Below are 12154 nucleotides of genomic sequence, written 5' to 3' on the forward strand. Positions count from 1 at the left end.
GTGGGAGCCTCTCCTGGGATGGACGTGGGGAGGGGCTATGCCACGGACACACACAGGCTCCGGTTCTCCCCTTTCTGGCTCTGGGACCTACGGCAACTTATGTAACCTGTCGGCATCAGCTTCCTCATCCATAACATGGGAACAATAGTAGTACCTGCCTAATAAAACTGTAGTAAGGATAAGACGAGATAATTTGAAAAGAACGTACCTTAGTACCTAGCATGTGGTAAGTATTCTATAAACGTTATCTGTTATTATATACTCATTTAATGAGGATTTCTTAAGTGTCTACTGGGGAACATTCAAATGATATATGAGATGCAAGCGAATTAACATTTGTTGAGCACAAAACCTGTGTTATAAATTAGGCTGGGTACTTTCCAGATTTAGGTAGGTGAGAAAAAAAGGCTGTTGAATGAAATTAAAATAACAACACAACATATCAGAATTTGTGGAATGCTGCTGTAGCAGAACTTATGGGGAAATTCTAGTATTGAACACCTATATCAGACAAGAAGAAACGCCTCAAATCAGTGACCTCAGTGTTCACCTCAAGAAACTAGAAAATGAAGAACAAATTGAAGACAAATCAAGCAGAAGGAAGGAAATAATAAAGATCAAAGGGAACGTTCAGTGCAGTAAAAACAGAAAACCAAGAGACAAGATCAGTGAAACTAAACTTCTTGTTTGAGAAGATCGACAAAATTGATAAGCTTCTAGCCAGATGAATAAGAAAAAAAAGAAAGAAGAAACAAACACCAGTATCAGGAGTGAAGCTAGTGACATCACAGCAGATTCTACAGATAATAAAAAATTATAGGGGAATATTATGAACACTTTATGCATCTAAAATTGACAACTTGGATGAAGTGGACTAATTCCTTGAAAGAGATAATCCACCTCTCATTTAAGAAGTTCATAACCCGAACAGCTCTATATCTATTAACTAAATTTAATTTGTAGTTAAAAAAAGGAAACTTCAGGCCTAGATGGCTTCAGAGGGGAAGTCTAGCAAACATTTAAGAAAGAAATATTACCAACTCTGTACAAACTCTTCCAGAAAAATTTAAAAAGACTACATAGTTACTCACCTTTGAGGCTAGTGTTATCCTGATATCAAAACTATGTAAAAACATTACAAGAGGGCTTCCCTGGTGGCGCAGTGGTTGAGAGTCCGCCTGCCGATGCAGGGGACACGGGTTCGTGCCCCGGTCCAGGAAGATCCCACATGCCGGGGAGCGGCTGGGCCCGTGAGCCATGGCCGCTGAGCCTGCGCGTCCGGAGCCTGTGCTCCACAACGGGAGAGGCCACAACAGTGAGAGGCCCGTGTACCTCAAAAAAAAAAAAAGAAAAAGAAATATACCAATATCTCTCATGAATATAGATGTAAATATTCTAAATAAAATGTGAGCAAATCAAATCCAATATATAATAATATATGTGCTCTCCAATATTATGTGTATATTGTATTTGATTGGCTGACATTTTGTCTAGAATATTTACATCTATGTTTATATATATGCATATACATACACATACATTATGACTAAGTGACGCTTGACCCAGGAATGCAAGGTTGGTTTAATATTCAAAAATCAGTCAATGTATTTTACCATATTACAATAAACTAAAAAGAAAAACCACATGATGATCTCAACGGACACAGAAGTATTTTACAAAATACAGCTTCACAGTAAACTGGGAATAGGAGAGAAATTTCTTCACTCTGATAAAGTGCACATAACGGTGGAATGCTGACAGTTTTATTCCTGAGATCAAGAATAAGACAAGGACATGACTTTCACCACTCGTACTCACTATTGTAATGGGGGGGGGGGTCCCAGAAATCCATCAGGGAAAGAAAAAGAAATCAAATGGGCCCAGATGAGAAAGGAAGAACTAAACCTGTCTTATTTGCAGACAACATAATCACCTCCGCAGAAAATCTAGTGAACTCTAAGTAAAAAGATTCAAGAATTAACAAGTAAAAGCAGGGGTGCAGGGTACAAGGTCAGTATTAAATAGCAAATGCATTTCTATACACAGTCACCCTTTCATAGCTGCATGTCCAGCACCCTCAGATTCAACCAACCACAGACCAAATACATATATTTAATTTCAGAAAGTTCCCAAAAGCAAAACTTGAATTTTCCACATCCTGGGACCTATATACGTAGCATCGTATTTACAAGTATTTATATAACATTTACATTGTAGCAGGCATTACAAGCAATCTAGAGATGATTTAAAGTCTATGGGAGGGTGTGTGTAGGTTATACGCAAACATTTGATAGAGAAATTTGAGTGTCCTTGGATTTGGGTGCCCTCAGGGGCCCTGGAACGCATCACCCGCGGACACAGGGAGGTGACTGCACTGCAACGAATGAGGAACAGTTGGGGATTTTAACTAGAAACACATCACCATTTGCAACGGCATCAAACTCACAACTAAGTCTGACACAGGTACGTAAGACCCACACTGCTTTGCTGAGGAAATTCAAGTCCTGTATTAGTGCAGAGACACACCTTGCTCGTGAGCTGGAAGACTCAATATTGTCAAGACGTCAGTTCCCCTCAGTTGATCCACATCTGAAGCATCTGGTCAAAACCCCAACAGGTGTCCTGTGGTCCCCCCCTTCCCGTAAGCCTTTCTTCACAAGGGGGTTCCATCCAGCTCTCACCAGCGTCTAAGACGAGGCTCAAACCCCAGACCAGGGAAGCCTGGTCACAGACAGAAGACACACCCAAATTCTACTTTTGGTCATTCTTTCTTCTTCCTTATGTGACGACAAACTAGCTCTTTTTTTTTTTTTTTTGAAGTTTGATCTTGATGGATCTATTTGTAGGGAGAAAATAAGAAAAGACGTTTGTGCAGGAGGTTGATTAACTTCTCTGGAGGAAGAAGCAAAGCCAGATGAGGATGGACTGGGCTGTGAAGCCTCACCCCGGGGGCTTGTACCCAGCGAAGGTCTCCTGAGGGGCCCTGACACTTTAGTCGTCAGCTGTGCAAGCTCGGGGCCTAGAGGCAGCCTGCTGTGATGCGCAGGCCCTGGTGTGCGAGGTGGCATCCTGGGCGCCCACCCGTCTGAACAGCAGCCACCTGTCTGCAAAGCCCCGCATCTCCCGCCTCCTTGGGGCAAAAGCAGGGTGTTAGTGTAGCGGGCCGTGCTGTCCACACGTGTCCACTGACACGGTGGCCTCCAAACTTTTGAGCTGTCTGTCCCTCCTCCAGGAGAATCTTTGAATATACCTATACCCTGAAGACGTATATTTACCGATTTATAAATTACTTATATGCATATATTTGACCATATCAATCTATTACATGAATTGTAAAAAGTTGCAGAAATGACTTCTTTCAACATGAGACGAACCATCGTAAAGCAATTATACGCCAATAAAGATGCTAAAAAACAAATACAAGAGTTTATATAGAATGACTATGACCTTGATAAAACCAAAAATAAATAATTGTGTTTATACCTGCACAAAAAAATAAATAAATAAAAATGAGACGAAATCAAATAGATGTGCTCACTTTGGAGCAGGTTTCAAGGCTGGGCCTCGTCGTCGATCATCATGGCCAGAGAGGACAGAGTGACCACGTGAGCAGGGGCTCCCCAGGCCTCACCTGCCCTGAGCATCCGCCCTCATGTTGGAGGACCAAGGGCTGCAGGAAAGCTGAAAACCACTCGACTGGACATTCTCTCAGGCTCTTCTTGTAGCTCAAAGAACCTATCTTCCTCCTTACTTTTCCCACCGCATAAAATACGATCACTCTCCCCAACGCGAGAAGCCTGTTTTGTTTTTCCACGTGACCAGCCTCAGCTGTCACACCCTGCAGAGTGGGTAACAGAGAAGCTGGGGCAGAGGACCGTTCCCAAAAAAGAGATCAGAGAGAACTCTTTTTAACAGCTAAATATAGCAGACTAAGCTAGGCCCACCGTGTAAGCCGCTCCTTTCCATATCAAAACCATCCACAGGAAAATACCCAGAGGGGCAGTCACCGCTCAGATTAGACGCCCCTGATGCACATGGCGCCCGGCGGCACCTGTTCCTGGGACGCGGTTCATCCTCACCCAGGGCCCTGGAGCTCCTCCCACCAATGCCCTGTTAAACTGCCAAGGTACGAAAGGAAGGAAACACAGCTTGTGTCTCCCGCTTCATGACCGGGTGGCCGTGCGCTGCATTTCTGGCCAGCCCCACCCCCCACCCCCACCGAGAAGGCAGGGGCACCAAGAGCGATTTGGGGGCTTTTGTTCCAAGTTCACAAAGGAGATTCGAGAGGGCACCGAGACAAAACCCCTACTTGCTGCCCCTGCAAGTTAGCCCCGGAAGTGAATTCCCTCTGAGCCAGTTTTCCCTCGAGGGCAACCTGGGAAGAAAAGGAGTGCTTTTCTCCTAAAATCAGGTTGCTGACCTCTTCAGATCTAGCAGCAGTGCTCTCAGAACTCTGCCAGACGTGCACTTCACCAGGAAGCTGGGGTCTCCAGCCCTGGAGCCATCCTGACACTTCTCCGGCCCCCAAGCGCTGGGAGGGCGTGTGTGAGTGATAACGTGGGGCCGGGGTGCATGAATTCCAGGCGTAATTATCCTCACCTATTGGCTGCGGCCCCAACATGCTCACCCCATCATTAAAGCGCAGTGAAGACGACAGCGCTCCGCGCCCCGCTGCCCCTCGGCCCCGCCCACCAGCATAGCGCGTCCCAGGAGCTGCGGCGCAGACCCGGGCCCTGCCCGCGCTGGAATGCAGCCCCTGACTGCAGATCAGCCCCTGTAAGTCAGCAAACCTGGCCTCCCTGGAGCAGGTGGCCAACTAACAGTGAGCAGAAGAGAAAGCCTCATCCTTCCTGCCAAGAACCTTCTGTCCGCAGAGGAGAAGGCTGGGATTCCTGTGTCCGCAGAGGAGAAGGCTGGGATTCCTGCAGACGTGCACGTGCAGAACAGCCCCCGCCGCTCGCCAGGCTCAGCAGTGAACTCACCGGAACCCTGGGGCTGGCGGCAGTCTCCAAGCGCAGCGGCACCTGCGGACTGAGACGGGCTGACCTTGCCTGCAGGCGGAAGGAGCGGCGTGCGGCTGCAGACACGAGCCCCTCCACTGCCGGCAAACCGGGGCACAGGTCATGTGCGTGGGCTCCTCCTCGAGACGCCCCGGCACACGTGCACACGGACACACACACGCACGCTCGGAACAGAGACAGACACGGGGAGAGCGTGGGCCCCGGCCCTTTTCTCTCCAGAGGGACTCTCGTCTCTCCAGTCCCGCAGGCGGGTCAAGGTCCCCTTTGCTGGTTAACCGGCTTCTCCTGCTGGGTCACCGCCTGCAGGAGCAGCAGGCAGAGGGGGCCCAGGTGGGGCGGGGTCACTGCCCAGGTGGGGTGGGGTCACTGCCCAAGTGGGGACGGGGGTCACTGCCCAGGTGGGGACGGGGTCACTGCCCAGGTGGGGCGGGGTCACTGCCCAGGCGGGGGACGGGGTCACTGCCCAAGTGGGGACGGGGTCACTGCCCAGGTGGGGTGGGATCACTGCCCAGGTGGGGCGGGGTCACTGCCCAGGCGGCCCCGCCGGGGCCGCTGACTTGCCCTGAGAAGGGGCCGCCCAAGGCCAGTCCCAGAAGGCCCCCTCCTGCCTGGTCACCTGGGGAGCACGTCTGGCCGGCACGACAGGAGCAGTGTGGTCACAAACGGGCATAAACGGTCACGTTACTATCTCGTCCCTCGTCTAGGGCAGATCGGCCGCGTCTGAGCTCCCACCTCCTGGGCCTCCGACCCGCAGCACGGCCCTGGGGGCTCAGGCCGCGGCAGCCTCGGCGCTGACTCACAGGACAGGCGTGAAGGGGCCTGGGCCACCCCTTTCATGACCCACGCTGTCCTGCAGATGAATAACGGGGGTTGGGAGGGCATGGGGCTGGCAGCAAAGGTCGGTGAGACCCTTGCATGGAGTCTCTCGTGGAGAAACTCCCCCAAAGGCGCCACAGACGGAGCCCCTGTCGTAAGATGCTGCGGGGCCGGCCCAGGCCCTGCCCATCACACCGACGTCTGGCAACCGAAAGGGTGCTGTGAGTCCTTTCGGAGGCCTGAGCAGGCAGCCTCGACAGGAGGCATGGGCCCAGCCGGGCTTTGGGACAGGGCCCCGCCAAGGGTCTGGGTGCCCGACGGCCTTCCAGGTGACTCCACCCCCTCCGTCTGGGCCCGGGAGCGGCAGATGCATCCTCCTGGGCTCATATGTTGGCACGTTTTATTTAAGAGGGCTCTATTTGGAAGACCACTGATGGCGCAGAAAACGGCCCCAAGGGCAGTGCGCGTGGAAAGTCAGCGCCCAGCCTGTCTCCTCACCTGCGGGACGGGTGACCGAGGCCTCTCTCAGCGTTCCCCCGCGGTGCTGTGTCTCTCAACTCTACAAAGCCCACTTTGGGGGATGTTTGGACAATGAATTAGCATCCAGCAAAGCCTGGAAAACCAGGAGAGAAAATGACAGCGGGTGTAAACCGTGGGTGACCCACCAGGCCCTGGAGGGGGCGCTGACGGGGCTCTGAGCCCTCTCCAAAGCTTCCCTAAGTCTTGCAGGCAGGGAGACAGCCGTCCACGGTGCAAATACCCGCACTTTAAAACTCTGGGTGAAAAGCTCATTTAAGTCCTTATTGTAAGATGTGCGTGTGGAATCTGTCCCCAGGTGGCCTCCTCCGGCCATTCCTCCTGCACCTTCTGGGGCCTTTTGGTTCTGACGACGGGCGGGCTTGACCCCCAGCCGCGCGGCCGCCAGTGGGGAAGCAGGAGCCTCCTGTGGGGATGGTGCGCAGCGAGGCGGCTGCCCAGAACCCAGGCGCGCAACGCGGATCCTCTCTGGTGGCATCATAACCCGTAACCTGTGTTCACACGTTTATCAGGCTTATCTGTGAACAGTCCACTCGTGACACAGGTACTTGTTGCGTGTGTGATGATACACAGCTGACCACACACATCGTATTTCCCTTCAAGAGACGACTGCAGTTGCCTGTGTACAGCAGGGTCCCACAGACGCTTCCTGTAAAGGGCCAGAGAGCAAATATGTGGTCTTTGTGCGCCGTCCACCAAGCCACTGCAGCAACTACTGCCCCACCTTTGTAGCCCAAGAGCAGCCATGAAAGTGCAGACAGGAGCCGGCAGGGGCACGGCCCGGCCTGCGGCCGAGGCTACTGACCTGGCCCTTTAGAAACGTCCCTCCTTCAGCAACCTGAGCTCTTGAACTAAGAATCGAGGAATAAGAGAAAAGCAAAGGCCTCTAAGCGTCAGAAGGGAACGTCAGCAGTTTGTGGCCCAAAGCTCCCGCCTTGTGCATCAGGCAGCCGCCCGGTCCGCGGTCCCCACCGGCTGACTTCCATTTGCTCAAATGTTCTTATGACCTCTCGGACAGTTGGCCGGTTTTCGTCACGTTTTATTGGTGCACAGCCCCGCCCCCGTCAGGCAGCCTCCGTGACCAGCCTCCCCTGAGCCTGGTTTACAAGGCCCGAAGCAGCTGCTGTTCGGCCTTTTAGAGAAAAGGTGGCCAAGCCCTGCTCAGCTCATGGCTTTAGGACCAGCCTTTGGGGTCCAGGGCCTGGCGCCGGGCGGTCGGGTGTACCTCTCCCTCAACAAGCTTAATAAAGAGCCCTTGTCTACGTGCTTATAAATACAGAGGCCCAGAAGGGAAGGAACATGAGCCTAATAATAATTTAATAATAATTAAAGTGGAGTTAATTACAGCAGCTCAGGTAGGCGCCGGCAACAGTAACAGCTTATGCAGCAGCTATTCGCCCAGCATACTGACTCTGAGTCTCCTAAAATGCCGATTCCAGCTTTATCGCTAACGAGGCCAATTATTATATTTGCTTGGGTAATAGCCGCTCTTCTCCCCAAGTAAATTAAATGCGTACGCAAATACGCATCGAATGCCAGGATGGTTTTCGTCCTCTGACCTTCTGAAACTCCTCAGAGCCTTCTAAGGGTGGGGTTCTCCGGGAGAGGCAGCAAAGGCCAGGTTATTGCGACACTAGCCTCAGGCCGCTACTTGAAAGCAGTAGCCGCGCGATGGAATAAACCCCAGCAGATATGAACTGGCCTTCGGAGCAACAATAGAATGTAAGGGCGAAGGGAAACCAAGAAGCAAAGCTACCTGGTTCCGAGGCTGGGACCTAACAGGGGAGTGGCCACAGCAGGTGACACTCAGCCTGCACGGGGGGTGTCTCATGACCGCCATGGACAAGGTAGGAACGGATAATTGCTCCAAGAAGTTTTCAGGAGCCTGAATTCGGAGACCACGCACCAGTGTGGTCCCTTGGCCGGCCCCTGGCCCCTGCCCTCCTCTCCTCTGTCCCCTGCTTCCCCTGCTCTCCTTCGTCTTTTTCTGTCCCCTCTCATACCTGCCGAGCCCCTCCTTGCCTTTGGGTCGGCCCCTCCAGGCATGAGGGGGATGGGTGGGAATCTCCCTTCCCTAAAATCACAGAGAATATGCCACCACGCTCATCGAGCTTCCTCCAGGATCACATGTGCCCTGGTACCGAAAGTGTGTCATTTTAGGCAACAAAACACGCCCTGCTTCCCATTTAAATGTCGACTGGCCAACGGGTGTTCAACTACATTTACTGTACCTTGTTTAGTCAAAGTGGTTGTCTTGCCATCTAAGTCCTCTGTCCCTTCCTTCAAGGAGCTTACACTCTAATCACGGAGACAAAACTGAGGCAAACATTTTAGAAAACAGTGAGTATTTCGAAAGCCCTACGGGCAAGGCAGCAGGAAGAACACAGCAGCGTCCCGCGTCCCACCAGGCGTGAGCCTCTCCCAAGTGAAAATTCCCGACAGGGGCTGCTGACCTGGGGTCCGTGGACCCTCAACTGGACCAGGAGCCCTCTGGCTGTCCCCACACGTGTGTGTGCGCGGTGACCTCAGAGGAGAGCCCCAGCTTCCCACCAGGTCCCGCAAGGGACACGCCCACCCCACGGACACACACGTGCCTGTGAAGGGTCTGCTCCAGGGTTGTAGCAAGTCAGACGAGAGGGCAGGTTAGAGCGAGGCAGGCAGCGGTCCCTGAGGAGAAGGGAGGTCCCCGCGTGAGAAGCGCTGGGACCGCGGGGGACCGAGGAGAGGAGAGTGGGGGGCTCGGGAGTCAGGACGCACACGGCCTGGGGGGGACCATCCCCAGGCTGCCGAGCTCCCCGCCACCCGAAGATGCTGGAGCAAAGCAGGAGGGCTGAGCCCTACTAAGTGGCAAAGGACACACAGAAAACTAACTTTTAATACAAACACCAAGACCTTTGCTCGATCAACGTGTTCAAAGACAGCTCTGCTTGGGCCACGTCAAAGCTGAAACTGATCATCGTGGTGGGAATGCTTATTCTTAGTAGAACATGACACGATCGTGCGGACCTTCAACCAAGTTCACCAGTAGTGCAAGCCTGTCACGTCTCATTTCCAGATCCTTTTCTTGAACCTCCTTCAACCACTCGGTTCTGACATCAATGTCCTTAACTGCTGTGAAGGAAAAGCAGTTATACTGGAAAGAGGATGTCAGGGGCTCACCGGGGTCCAAATGTAAGACTTTTAGCACCAAGGAATAATGGTGTCAAACGTAGTTGGGTGTTTGGGTTATTTTAAAAGTCCCCGGTGAGCGACTGCAAGACGATTAAGGTCCTACAGTCACAGCAGCCGCTGAAGTGAGGACGATTTTAACATCAGAAGCTTCTACACCTGTAAAAACATTTTCCTCTCTTGAGTTAACTTAGATAAAATTGAAGAAAATCATTTAATGCTTGGTAAATTAGGTACATGTCTCTCTTTTCTGGTTCAGAGATAAAGACGAGGACGGCGAAGTGGAGTTAACGACAATTCATCACTCTCTGTTTCCACCTTGACTGGGAAGAAAGCCTATTTGAGATTTATTTTAAATGATCCGATGTAACGTTTAGAAACATGAAGCAGATGAAAAATCCATGTGTTGTTTTTACAAAAATAAACATGGGGAAAACATACAGAATATGTAAGCCTGCTACTTTGAGTTGAGCAAAGCAATTGAAGTGTGTATGATTTGACTATGATAGCGCCCATCCTTCTAATAAGCACAGGGCGTGAAAATACCCTCTCCAGTCCATGATTAATATGTTTAGTTAGAGACACTTCACCTTGTAATAACTTGACAAGTATCCACTTCAGTTAGTAACGGTCACACACAAAACAAATCAATATCGTGCTTCCTCACTTAATGGAAAAATTAATCTGAAACACATAATTAAATCAGCACTGTTTTAAACTAGACAGCGGGCTACATTCTTCTTTTCCTCTCCCTCCCCCCTCCCTCCCCCACCTCTTTCTCCTTCTTCCTAAATGAAATTGGATTTAACAGAATCAAAGGCTTTAAATCAAATCTGCCTAAGATCACTCATGAGTAAAAGTAAACCAGTGTCTAAACCTTGGCAATAAACGACTTAGAGAAATGTTTGCACTGGTTCCTAGGAAAACCTGATGGATGAGATAGGAGCTTTCGTGCTCGGAGGCAAAGCTCTGACCTAGATAAACCCGGGGTGTCTGGAGCACCGTGCCTCTGGGACTCTATCAGCCAAAAGGACGTCCTCAGACCTTTTGAGCAGCTATGTTGAAGTGTGGACCCCAGAAATGCTCACTTTGCACTGAAAACAAAACGAAGCTCTGTTAATGGCTTAGTGTAACACAAAATTGTTAATATACACAAAGTTCAGCGACTGAAACATTTTTCTAGAGACCGATTCTTTGATTCAAGAAGCAAAATGGAAAGAAAATACCTGGGCTGATTTCAAGGCAAGCCTTTTAAGGCTGCAGTTCTGAGGGTATTGGAGTTGCCTCCAGAACAGGTAGTGGGAAGGTCCTCTGAGATATTTCTGGATGGAGCCTGGGCGGCCCCTACATCGTCCTACAGCTGAGATGGACCTGGGGAGGGTTCTGTCCTCTTGGGGTCTCGCATGAGGGTATCAGCAGGGGTAGAGGAGACAAGGCTGGTCCACAGGGGCATCTGTGACCCTTTCCCTTGAGTTCCTCCTCCCTCTACAAGGCCCTCCCCGTATCTGCCACCCACCCACCCATAAGGAAGCCCTTCTTTAGCCAAACCCACCCCTCAGCTGAAAGAAGAAAGGAGGCACTTTTCAGTCTGCACGTCAGGCCGTAAGTCTTTCCCGCGTGGGGCTGGCAACCTCCCACCCCCAAATAAGGAAAGCGAGTAGGGTGCAGACGCCCCAGCACCATCTGCGCATGATTGCCCCAATCCTGCAGGTCCAGGCTGTGAAGGAAGCTGTCCTGTGAAGGACGCCCCAGGCAGGGAGGAATCCTGTGTTTTTTACAAAGACTAACCAGCCTTTTCTGCCAAAATGGTGGTTCTCAAACTTTGGTGTGGGTCAGAATTACCTGTGCATCGGAAACACGGTAACAGTGATATAGCAGCACCTGGTTTCCACTGGGCGCTCACTGCCAGGCACTGTTAGAATTGCTTTCTTTTGATTTCTCTGCAAGGTGATGAGGAATAAAGCAGAGATGTGCAGCTAAGTATGTGATCACTGGTGCTGTGGAAACCCCAAGCCCTGATCCATAGCATCTGCCAGTCTCTCTGATGGAAATACTCCAGTTACGGCCAACGTGACATCACCGGACAGCGTGGGGAGGAGCTGGCCGCAGGCTCTCACCCCATCTTACTGTTGGAGAACCAAAGGCACTAAAGGTGCCAGACGTTCCAAACCAGCATCCCCTACCAGTAAAACCTGCGGGCGGGTGTGTGGACTCCACCAGCTCCACTGGTGTGGTGGGTGTGAAGTTCCCCAGGAGAAGTAACTCTGCCCCGGGCCATGCTGGGGTGCGGCCAGCACATCAGCTCAGAGATAGAGGGACCCAGGCCCAGGTGTGTGTGTGTGTGTGTGTGTTCTTGGCTAAGCCGGTTTCAGCCGAATGTTATGGAGAGAATTTGGAGGAAACGACAGCTGTAATACTAGGGCCCATAGGAATATCAAACTCCACCCGGATGACAAGGTGGAGATCGTATCTTAGCGTCCAGCCACCCCTCTTCCCAGCCACCAGAGGAAGAAAGAGAGCTAGGAAACCCCCAAGAGTCCTTTACCAGTTCCCTCGACCATCATTCTCAAACTTCTTGGACTCAGGACTCCTTTACATGCTTACAAATTATT

At 51.3% G+C, this 12154-nt stretch overlaps 1 protein-coding gene across 1 annotated transcript; it reads left to right on the plus strand.

Annotated features, from left to right (window-relative positions):
- Positions 1 to 4034: 4034 nt before the first annotated feature.
- LOC109551515 (uncharacterized) lies at positions 4035 to 9987 on the plus strand. The gene is made up of 3 exons (XM_033863638.2): positions 4035 to 4126; positions 4641 to 8221; positions 9802 to 9987. The coding sequence occupies exons 1-2, from the start codon at positions 4035 to 4037 to the stop codon at positions 5575 to 5577; spliced, it is 1029 nt and encodes a 342-aa protein (XP_033719529.1). The 3' UTR covers positions 5578 to 8221; positions 9802 to 9987.
- The last annotated feature ends 2167 nt before the right edge of the window (positions 9988 to 12154 follow it).

Source organism: Tursiops truncatus, chromosome 10 (assembly GCF_011762595.2).
Source record: "Tursiops truncatus isolate mTurTru1 chromosome 10, mTurTru1.mat.Y, whole genome shotgun sequence".
Classification (NCBI taxonomy): Eukaryota; Metazoa; Chordata; class Mammalia; order Artiodactyla; family Delphinidae; genus Tursiops; species Tursiops truncatus.